The sequence below is a fragment of the Lampris incognitus genome, chromosome 2, assembly GCF_029633865.1.
Source record: "Lampris incognitus isolate fLamInc1 chromosome 2, fLamInc1.hap2, whole genome shotgun sequence".
NCBI classification, from domain to species: Eukaryota; Metazoa; Chordata; class Actinopteri; order Lampriformes; family Lampridae; genus Lampris; species Lampris incognitus.
Window position 1 is genome coordinate 1,257,138 of NC_079212.1, and position 12,123 is coordinate 1,269,260.

At 46.6% G+C, this 12,123-nt stretch overlaps 1 protein-coding gene across 4 annotated transcripts in view; it reads left to right on the forward strand.

The window, feature by feature from the left end:
• gripap1 (GRIP1 associated protein 1) overlaps window positions 1-12,123 on the forward strand; it is a 123,265-nt gene that overhangs the window by 49,546 nt on the left and 61,596 nt on the right. For 3 of the 4 annotated variants that reach the window (XM_056273558.1, XM_056273561.1, XM_056273562.1), the window contains 5 exons: window positions 3,140-3,217; window positions 3,671-3,763; window positions 5,995-6,129; window positions 7,507-7,602; window positions 10,981-11,091. In XM_056273558.1, coding sequence (XP_056129533.1) covers window positions 3,140-3,217; window positions 3,671-3,763; window positions 5,995-6,129; window positions 7,507-7,602; window positions 10,981-11,091 — 513 coding nt within the window. The remainder of the gene's footprint in view (window positions 1-3,139; window positions 3,218-3,670; window positions 3,764-5,994; window positions 6,130-7,506; window positions 7,603-10,980; window positions 11,092-12,123) is intronic. The other variant, XM_056273559.1, reaches the window with a different exon arrangement.

Genomic DNA, 12,123 nt, shown 5'->3' on the forward strand with positions numbered 1-12,123 from the left:
GCGTATAATAAAATGACAGAACTGAGCGGGAATTCATGCTAATAAACTGGGTGCTGGGGTGACAGAACGGTGACGTCGTATGTTTTGAGGTCACCTATAGATCAATTAAAAACAATAATTTTGGGGCAACACGTGAAAGTCGCAGTGTAGAAGCATACTTATAAGATACAGTGTCATCAGCGTATTAGGAGACAAACGTATAAGATACAGTGTCGTCAGCATATTAGGAGACAAACTTATAAGATACAGTGTCATCAGCATATTAGGAGACAAACGTATAAGATAGAGTGTCATCAGCATATTAGGAGACAAACCTATAAGATAGAGTGTCATCAGCATATTAGGAGACAGGTGGTGAGAAGGTAAACATACAACAGCATGTATCCCATCATTACTGCTTCTCCTGTGCAGTTACATCCCAGTCCAGTTCAGCTACATCATATAACAACTTGTACACATTTTAAAATGTAAATCAACATCATCACAAGCATGGTATAGTGAAAGTGAACAGTAAATATTATTTATGAGTAATTGCACTGATTTGTAGAACTGGAAGACAAACTGAGATGATGTGCACAAATCTGTAAACTTGAAAATGGTTGACAACTTCCAGGGCTGTTTTTGATGTGTTGGTGGGAGATGAATTGTTAGTCGGTGAACAGAAAATATGGCATGATGCCTTGAGCCAGCCTGAAAAAAACATGGCAGAACTGCAAGTAAAACAAACAAACAAACAAACAAAAACGAGGTGTGACTTGAGAAGAAGTCATATATGACCCATGTACTCAGGTCATTCACAGTACTCAGTTTCACATTTAGCCAGTCTCTTAGAAAACACAACGTGACAAAAGCATAATAAATGATACTGTCTGCAAAGCATGCATGCAAGCATCCACTGCAGCTAAACACTTTCAGTTCAGCTACACAACTGCAAAAGCACATGGATGTAAGAACAGTGGCATACCTTTATGGACACTACATTTGTATAGATTTGTAAAAACAAACAATAAATATCAATTCAAATGTGTAGATTTGTAAACTTCATTACTAAACACTTCAGTTAGCTACACAAACAGTTGCATAGCTTTGTGAACTCTACATTTGTATAGATTTGTAAAAATGAACATTAAATATCAATGCAAACTTTGTATTGTTTTGTAAAAATGAACAATGAGACTTGAATTAAAACATAGCTACATAATAATTGTATAAAGAGCTATTAATAATAAGGATGTGAAATAACGAGTGTGCAGATGATAGGGAAGGTGTTTCAGCGATGGCTGTCTGATGCAGGACAGCATTCTATGAAAAAGTCAAAATTTAGAGAATAAAATCAAATTAAAAATCTTATTTATATGTTCACTTGTCCAACACAGCCACATTACACGAAGAACACGTTTACACATTATTTTAATTTAACACTGCCACAAGCATAAAAGCACACAATCAGTGGCTTACCTTCACTTGAAGATGAAGTCCGTTCGCCTGTCTTTCTCCACGAATCTCTCCATGACGTGACGTGACGTGACATGATGTGACCTTGATGGCTCTGATTGCCTCGCACTCCCAGCCATTAGCAGTGCCTTTCCTCGTCCGTTGATTTTGTCTTAAGCTATGCAATATGCACGTGCAAACTCCGAAATTCACGACGTTAAAGGCAATCCTGAAAAAAGCAGAGTGTACCCGTCCCATTGAAAACATAGGTGAGCTTGTGTGCTATACAGCGTTTAAGGACTTAAAAAGGACAAAGACATAAAAATATCATTAAAATACGTCATAACACAACATACTTGTAACTAGAGTGAGATTTTGGTATGTTATTATGAATTTGTTGTATGGTTACTTTGATTAAATTATCATAGGGTAGGCACTGCCTACCCTGCCTACCCTGACCACACGTCATTGATCTGCATTGATATTGCCTTCCTGTTTCCTGAGTCTGGAGGTGTATAAGTCCTGAATGGAGGGCAGGTTGGCACCAATGATTTTCTGTGCAGACCTAACTGTCTGCTGTAGTCTGTCCCTGTCCTGTTTGGTGGCTGAACCAAACCGGACAGTGATGGATGTGCAGAGGACAGACTGGATTATTGCAGTGTAGAACTGAATCAGCAGTTCCTGAGGCAGGTTGAACTTCTTGAGCTGGTGGAGAAACTCCATCCTCTGCTGGGCTTTTTGATGATTGTGTCTATTTTGGATGCCCACCTTACGTCCTGGGAGATTATGGAACCAAGAAATCTGTAAATTTTCACCGTAGACACCATGCTGTTGAGTATCGGGGGGGCAGTGTTGGGGACTCCTCCTGAAGTCCACTGTCATCTCCCATGCTGTGAGCGTGTTCAGCTCCAGGTTGTTATGGCCGCACCAGAGGGCAAGCTGATCAACCTCCCGTCTAAATGCGGACTCATCACCATCCTGGATAAGGCCGATCATGGCTGTGTTGTTCACAAACTTCAGGAGTTTAACAGACGGGTCACCTGGGGTGCAGTCATTTGTGTAGAGTGAGAAGAGTAGAGGGGAGAACACACATCCCTGGGGGGCACCAGTGCTGATTGTCCAGGTGCTGGATGTGATTTTCCCCAGTCTCACCAGCTGCCTCCTGTCTATCAGGAAGTGTTTAATCCACTGGCAGATGGGAGCTGGTACAGGGAGCCAGGTGAGTTTGGAGTGGAAGATATCTGGGACGGTGGTGTTGAACACTAAGCTAAAGACCACAAACAGGACCCTTGCATATGTCCCTGGGGAGTCGAGGTGTAGGAAGATGTAGTGCAATCCCATGTTGACTGCATCATCCACTGACCTGTTTGCTTGGTAGGCAAACTGCAGTGGGTTGAGCAGGGGGCCTATGAATTCCTTCAGATGGGCCAACACCAGTCTCTCGAAGGATTTCATGACCACAGATATTAGGGCAATGGGCCTGTAGTCATTTAATCCTGTGATACGGGGTTTCTTTGGGACCAGGAAGATAGTGGAGTGCTTTAAGCAGGAGGGGACTTCACACAGCTCCAGTGATCTGTTGAAGATCAGTGTGAAAATGAATGAATGCAAAATAAATAATTTGTCATTAAAATTGATATTTACTCAATGGAAATTTAGTCATCATAGTGAATTGAAGTCCAAACTAAAGTGTGTTTGTTTGTAGACTGCAGCAGAACTGAGAGAACAGCTTCAGAGCAAACAGAAAGAACATGACCTGGCCTTACAAACCGTGAAAGAACAGGTAACACACACACACACACACACACACACACACACACACATACCACAGACATGTACACAAAGGTGAGTTTTCTGTATTAGTTGAAAAGAAGTGAAAGTTCTTGTTGGCATGAAAAATTTGCTGGACAGTGTTGCTGAGCCCACCGGTACAGAGCAAACACTTGAACAAGCAGATGGATTAATATGTGTTCATGGTTTACAAAGAGTTCCACAACCAAGACTGACTGTCTATTTGTCAGCTGCTGTCGGGAGCTGCTTCTCTCTTTCACAAGGCTGTATCTTTCCATTCCTGCTCTCCTCTCTGCCCTCTCTTCCTTCTATCCTGCTTCTTATTATCTCGTCTTTTTCTTTTTACCCCCCTCCTCCTTTTTCTGTTGTCTTTCTACTGTGTTTTTCCCTCTTTTCCCTGTCTGTCTCTCTGCTTACCCCCTGGTTTATTGTGCTGGTACTGCAGGCTGCCAGTCAGAGTGCAGTCAGTCAGGAACAGGTGGACAACATCCTGCAAGAGAACGATGCTCTGAGGACAAACCTAGCTGCTCTAGAACAGGTAACATTGTCCACTGTCCATAACCCAGTGAACATTGTCTAGAAAACTCATCATCTAAAGAATGTATTCCGGATCCCTAACCCAGAACGATGCTCGGAGGACAAACCTAGCTGCTCCAGAACAGGTAACACTAACCCAGTGAACGTTGTCTAGAAAACTCGTTGTCTAAAGAATGTAGTCCGGATCCCTAACCTAGAACGATTCACTGAGGACGGATATTATCTAGCGAGGCAACATTATCCAGATCGTTAACCTTGAATGTTGCCCCCTGAAACAAACCAACAGGTCAAGAACCTTACATTTAGAAACCTGTTAGTGCAGCTTAATCAATCTCGCCTGGAACCCTTAATGCACACTAAAGAGAAACCTATCCCAGAATGCATGAAGTTTACCTCGACTTACAGGGAAAATTCACAAGTGTTCAACCTCATCTCTGTCTATCTGAGACAGGGATGTTATCCCTGTAGTTGTTCCCGATCTTTTGTGCATCTCTGGACAGTAGTGAAACCGAATTTCGCCAGGTGATGTGTCGTGATGTCACTTGGTGGAGAAAAAAACTACAACCTAACAGGGTTTCTAATACTCTGATCTACTGTAAACACACTGTTCAATAAACATCTTCATTCTCCTGGCTCAGCTACGCTTCTGTGGGTGTAAATGACATCACACAAAACTAGCACAGAGGATTTTATGGACGGATGATACACAGAAGGTACCGTGCAGCTATGCATTTTGGTACGTGTGGGCGGTGTGGGAAAGACTGAGCAAGACAACAGTGAATTCTCCGTCAGTATAGTACAAACACAGTGTGGACTCTATTGCTTCAGTCCTACATTATTCATCAGTACTGATTGCACAAAACCATTGGTGAAATTTCCCTTTACAATGCTTAGTCATGTTATCTGATCGCCTCACCCCTGACCTCTGAGTCACACACGCCACAAATCGGTGTGGAGAACCTTATGTAGAGCTACCGTACACCTGTGGATGAGGACAGATCTCACTATGCAACTTCAACCCCCCAGCTATGGGGTAAATAGTGCCACTGCCTAGTGGATACCCCGGGAGAGGACTAGGCTACAGGAGTAAACCCCTACAGAAACTCAACGTCCACAGTGCTGTTGTTTTGTGTTTTCTTGCCCTTTTGTATGTGTTTAAGTAGGAGAGTACTGCTGGCGTCGTGTGTGGCTGCCGCTTCTCCCTCTTGTAGCCCACCTTCCCATCCACCCTGTATGTCTGTGTTACCCTCTCTTTGCCCTCTCGTAGCCCCCCTCCCCATCCACCTTCCCATCCACCCTGTATGTCTGTGTTGTGTTTATCTGTTGTCTTGTTTCACCCCATTTATTGTAAAGCCACTTTGAGTGTTAGAGCACTAAAGAAGTTTAATTTATTATTATTATTAACTCATTCTGCAGGTAAACGAGGCTCTGAGGACTAATCTCTGTGCTCTCGAGCAGGTAATACTATCTAGAACCCAAGCTAGATCCCTCGACCCATTGTTTAGAGCCCCAGAAAAGAGAACAAACAGGCGTGTTTGAACTTAGTTGGTCATTAATCCTTATCTAAATATACAGTAGCCACTATGGGTAATTGAAAGGATTGATGAATGCGTACACAACTGTAGGTTAACCCTTCTAGAACAGTCTCTGGTCTCTGTCAGAAAACACCACCTCATCACCACTGCGACATTGGGAAAGCTAACCATGATTCAACTAATGCTAGCCTCCATACTGGATGGTTAGACTCTTAATATTTTCTGTAGTCTTCAAATGTCATCAAAACTCTGTTGTTTTTGCTGTCATCTGCTGTTTTCTGTTCTGATCTGCTGTATTCACTGTTCTATCTTGTCTTTCTTCTTCCTACACTGTCACATGCTGTCTTCTGCTGGGATCTGTTGTTTTCATTGCCTCCATATTGTCACCCGATCTCCTCAGTAATCCCACTAAACCCCATGAAGTCCAATAAACTACAAAAAATAAACTGCAAAAAATAACCTGCAAAAAATAAACTGCAAAAAATAACCTGCAAAAAATTATCTTCAGTCCAGCATCTGTCAACGTGCAGCAGCATCAAATATGAGAATATGCTTTACTGATTGTGTGTGTATATGCATGTGTTTACTGCAAGTGTGTATGTGTATACTGTGTGTGTGTGTGTGTGTGTGTGTGTGTGTGTGTGTGTGTGTGTGTGTGTGTGTGTGAACGCGTGCACGTGCGCGTTCATGCATGTAGATCCAGACAGTGAAGACTCAGGAGTTGAATTTGCTGCGTGAACAGCAAGGAGCGATGTCTACTGAGCTGCAGCAGCGACGGTCTGAACAGGAGAGTCTACTGGCTCAGAGAGACGACCTCGACTCCCAACTACAGGTATACACACACACACACACACACACACAAACACACACACAGGAGTGACAGATGGGTTCAAGGTGGAGGTTCTGAACCCTTTCTTGTTTGCGATGGTGATGGACAGGTTGACGGACGAGATCAAGCAGGAGTCTCTGTGGACTATGATGTTTGCGGATGATATTGTGATCTGTAGTGAGAGTAGGGTGCAGGTGGAGGAGAGCCTGGAGAGGTGGAGGTATGCACTGGAGAGAAGAGGAATGAAAGTCAGTAGGAGCAAGACGGAATAGCTATGTGTGAATAAGAGGGAGGACAGTGGAATGGTGAGGATGTAAGGAGTGGAGGTGACGAAGGTGTATGAGTTTAAATACTTGGGGTCAACTGTCCAAAGTAACGGGGAGTGCAGAAGAGAGGTGAAGAAGAGAGTGCAGGCAGGGTGGAGTGGGTGGAGAAGAGTGTCAGGAGTGATGTGTGACAGAAGGGTACCAGCAAGAGTTAAAGGGAAGGTTTACAAGATGGTGGTGAGACCAGCTATGTTATATGGTTTGGAGACAGTGACACTGATGAAAAGACAGGAGGTGGAGCTGGAGGTGGCAGAGATGAAGATGCTACGATTTTCATTGGGAGTGATGAAGAAGGACAGGATTAGGAATGAGTATATTAGAGGGACCGCTCAGGTTGGACGGTGTGGAGACAAAGCAAGAGAGACAAGATTGAGATGGTGTGGACATGTGTGGAGGAGAGATGCTGGGTATACTGGGAGAAGGATGCTGAATATGGAGCTGCCAGGGAAGAGGAGAAGAGGAAGGCCAAAGAGGAGGTTTATAGATGTGGTGGTTATAATAATAATAATAAACAGGACCCTCCACTGTTGTTCCAACCTGCACTGTGTGATGTCCGACTCCGAACATAGCTACGTGGATGTCATCTCAAAAACAAAAAATAGTTTATCAATGAGGGGTCCGTGGTGGTGTAGCGATCTAAGCATCGGCTTTGTGTCGATGCAGTTGCCCACTGGGGACCGGGGTTCGCGCCCCGGTCTCGTCAGATCCGACTATGGCCAGACTCGATGAAGCAGCAATAATTGGCAGCGCTGAATTTGGGAGGGGGGGGGGAGTCGGCTTGTGTTCGTCACATGAATGCGTCTCTGTGTGTGTCGGAAAAAGCAGTGCTTCAGCCTGGAGTCGCCTTCTCACGGAAGTGGCGAGGCATCTCCTTCGAGATTACCGGCCGGAGAGATGCAGTTGGTGAACGCATACAGTATGAAGGTGGTGTTTGTATTAGAATAGGGAGTGATTGGCCAATAAATTGGGAGAAAAAGGGAATAATTAGAAATAAATTTTAAAAAAAAACTTATTAACTTTTTGTGTGTGTTTGTGTGTCTGTTTTGTCTTGTAGGAGTCAAACTTTGCTAACAGGAAGTTGTTGGAGCAGTTGACAGAAGAAGGACAGGAAAGAGAGAAACTACTGAGAGAGCTGGAGGAAGCTAAAAAGGTGCCCACATGCATGCACACACATACACAAACACACAAACAAAAGCTTATCAAGCGTATAAAGCGTGCATGGTTCTGTTTATAGCATGATCACTTAATGAAGAAGTGAAATAAAAGCATTCACTTATTTTCTCTTTAATGTTTTGGACTTAGAATTAAAAGGTAGTGAAGCAAAAGTTATCCGCTAAGCTAACTTTGAACATTCACTACACTTGCTACCAATTCAGTGTGTTGTGATGGCTACGTAGAACGGAGTGTTGCTATGGCTAAATAGAACAGTATTGCTACGGTTACGTAGAGACTTTTGCGGCCAGATGAATTTGGAGCAGTGAGTAAACTTGACCCGAACAACGTGTGTAATATAGGATTTTAACGCACACCCTCAAGCCAATTTGAAACCAGCATTCTCCATGCACATGGTGCCAGCATACCTACGTGCTGTGTCAGGTTCTCCAGCGTCCACTCAGGAGGACAAAGGTGACCACATGGTGTCAGTACACCTACCTGCTGTGTCAGGTTCTCCAGCGTCCACTCAGGAGGACAAAGGTGACGACATGGTGTCAGTACACCTACCTGCTGTGTCAGGTTCTCCACCCATCCACTCAAGATGACACAGGTGACGACATGGTGTCAGTACACCTACCTGCTGTGTCAGGTTCTTCAGCGTCCACTCAGGATGACACAGGTGACGACATGGTGTCAGTAAACCTACCTGCTGTGTCAGGTTCTTCAGCGTCCACTCAGGATGACACAGGTGACGACATGGTGTCAGTAAACCTACCTGCTGTGTCAGGTTCTCCAGCATCCACTCAGGATGACACAGGTGACCACATGGTGTCAGTACTACCTGCTGCGTCAGGTTCTCCAGCATCCACTCAGGATGACACAGGTGACCACATGGTGTCAGTACTACCTGCTGTGTCAGGTTCTCCAGCATCCACTCAGGATGACACAGGTGACCACATGGTGTCAGTACTACCTGCTGTGTCAGGTTCTCCAGCATCCACTCAGGATGACACAGGTGACCACATGTTGTCAGTACACCTACCTGCTGCGTCAGGTTCTCCAGCGTCCACTCAGGATGACACAGGTGACCACATGGTGTCAGTACTACCTGCTGCGTCAGGTTCTCCAGCGTCCACTCAGGATGACACAGGTGACCACATGGTGTCAGTACACCTACCTGCTGTGTCAGGTTCTCCAGCGTCCACTCAGGATGACACAGGTGACCACATGGTGTCAGTACACCTACCTGCTGCGTCAGGTTCTCCAGCGTCCACTCAGGATGACACAGGTGACCACATGGTGTCAGTACACCTACCTGCTGTGTCAGGTTCTCCAGCGTCCACTCAGGATGACACAGGTGACCACATGGTGTCAGTACACCTACCTGCTGTGTCAGGTTCTCCACCCATCCACTCAGGATGACACAGGTGACCACATGGTGTCAGTACACCTACCTGCTGTGTCAGGTTCTCCAGCATCCACTCAGGATGACACAGGTGACCACATGGTGTCAGTACTACCTGCTGTGTCAGGTTCTCCAGCATCCACTCAGGATGACACAGGTGACCACATGTTGTCAGTACACCTACCTGCTGCGTCAGGTTCTCCAGCGTCCACTCAGGATGACACAGGTGACCACATGGTGTCAGTACTACCTGCTGCGTCAGGTTCTCCAGCGTCCACTCAGGATGACACAGGTGACCACATGGTGTCAGTACACCTACCTGCTGTGTCAGGGTCTCCAGCGTCCACTCAGGATGACACAGGTGACCACATGGTGTCAGTACACCTACCTGCTGCATCAGGTTCTCCAGCATCCACTCAGGATGACACAGGTGACCACATGGTGTCAGTACACCTACCTGCTGCATCAGGTTCTCCAGCGTACACTCAGGATGACACAGGTGACCACATGTTGTCAGTACACCTACCTGCTGCGTCAGGTTCTCCAGCGTACACTCAGGATGACACAGGTGACCACATGGTGTCAGTACACCTACCTGCTGCGTCAGGTCCTCCACCCATCCACTCAGGATGACACAGGTGACCACATGGTGTCAGTACACCTACCTGCTGTGTCAGGTTCTCCAGCGTCCACTCAGGATGACACAGGTGACCACAAGGTGTCAGTACACCTACCTGCTGCGTCAGGTTCTCCAGCATCCACTCAGGATGACACAGGTGACCACATGGTGTCAGTACACCTACCTGCTGTGTCAGGTTCTCCACCCATCCACTCAGGATGACACAGGTGACCACATGGTGTCAGTACACCTACCTGCTGTGTCAGGTCCTCCACCCATCCACTCAGGATGACACAGGTGACCACATGGTGTCAGTACTACCTGCTGCATCAGGTTCTCCAGCATCCACTCAGGATGACACAGGTGACCACATGGTGTCAGTACACCTACCTGCTGCGTCCGGTCCTCCACCCATCCACTCAGGATGACACAGGTGACCACATGTTGTCAGTACACCTACCTGCTGCGTCAGGTTCTCCACCCATCCACTCAGGATGACACAGGTGACCACATGGTGTCAGTACACCTACCTGCTGCGTCAGGTCCTCCACCCATCCACTCAGGATGACACAGGTGACCACATGGTGTCAGTACACCTACCTGCTGCATCAGGTTCTCCAGCGTACACTCAGGATGACACAGGTGACCACATGGTGTCAGTACACCTACCTGCTGCGTCAGGTCCTCCACCCATCCACTCAGGATGACACAGGTGACCACATGGTGTCAGTACACCTACCTGGTGCGTCAGGTCCTCCACCCATCCACTCAGGATGACACAGGTGACCACATGTTGTCAGTACACCTACCTGCTGCGTCAGGTTCTCCACCCATCCACTCAGGATGACACAGGTGACCACAAGGTGTCAGTACACCTACCTGCTGTGTCAGGTTCTCCAGCATCCACTCAGGATTTCACAGGTGACCACAAGGTGTCAGTACACCTACCTGCTGCGTCAGGTTCTCCAGCATCCACTCAGGATGACACAGGTGACCACATGGTGTCAGTACACCTACCTGCTGTGTCAGGTTCTCCAGCATCCACTCAGGATGACACAGGTGACCACAAGGTGTCAGTACACCTACCTGCTGCGTCAGGTTCTCCACCCATCCACTCAGGATGACACAGGTGACCACAAGGTGTCAGTACACCTACCTGCTGCGTCAGGTTCTCCACCCATCCACTCAGGATGACACAGGTGACCACAAGGTGTCAGTACACCTACCTGCTGTGTCAGGTTCTCCAGCATCCACTCAGGATTTCACAGGTGACCACAGGTGTTTGCCTTGTCTTACTGTATGTGCTTGTGTGTGTGTGTGTGTGTTGTGCTGTGCTGTGTGTGTAACAGACAGCAGAGAAGAGGAAGGCCATGTTAGATGACATGGCAATGCAGCTGAACCAGGCCCAGTCTGACCACAAGGAGGCGCTGTCTGACCTGAAACTGCAGCATGAGAAGGAGGTATTGAGAGTTTATAGAACAAATTCGTTAATCAAGCAGGACAGCGTTTCTTTCACACTCATTCATTCTTTAGCGTTTTCTTACTTCGTGTCTTTCTCCTCCTCATCTCACTTTTCACTTCTTTCTCCTGCCTTCCTTTTCCTCCTCTCTCTCTGTTTTGCACACTTTTGCTATCATTCCCTCCTTTCTCTGTAGCTCTCTCAATGTATCTCACCGTATCTATCTATCTGTCTGTCTGTCTCTCTCTCTTTCCCTCAGTCTCTGTTGGTTTCTCTGTCTGTCTGTCTCTCTCTCTGTGTCCCTGTCTCTGTCTGTCTGTCTGTCTGTCTATCTCTCTTTCCCTTTCTCTCTGTCCCTCTCTCTTTCTGTCTCTCTCTGTCCCTCGTTCTGTCTGTTTGTCTCTGTCTGTCTGTCTGTCTGTCTGTCTCTCTGTCCCTCGCTCTGTCTGTTTCTCTCTGTCTGTCTGTCTGTCTGTCTCTCTGTCCCTCGCTCTGTCTGTTTCTCTCTGTCTGTCTATCTATCTCTCTGTCCCTCTGTCTGTGTGTCTCTCTCTCTTTCCCTCTCTCTCTGTCCCTCTCAATGTCTGTCCCTCTGTCCCTCTCTCTGTCCCTGTCTTTCTGTCTCTCTCTCTGTCCCTCAGTCTGTCTGTCTGTCTGTCTCTCTCTGTCCCTCTCTCTGTGTCCCTCACTCTCTGTCTGTTTTCGTCTGTCTGTCTGTCTCTCTCTGTCCCTCTTTCCCTCTCTCTGTCCCTCTCTCTCTGTCTTTCCCTCTCTCTCTGTCCCTCTCAATGTCTGTCTCTCTCTGTCTGTGTGACTCTCTGTCCCTTGCATTCTGTCTGTTTCTCTCTGTCTGTCTGTCTGTCTCTCTTTCCCTGTCTCTCTGTTCCTCTCTCTGTCTGTCTGTCTCTCTGTCCCTCGCTCTCTGTCCCTCTCTCTCTGTCTGTCTCTCTCTGTCTCTCTCTGTCCCTGTCTCTCAATTCAATTGAAAATTCAAATGGCTTTATTGGCATGACTTAACAATGTACATACTGCA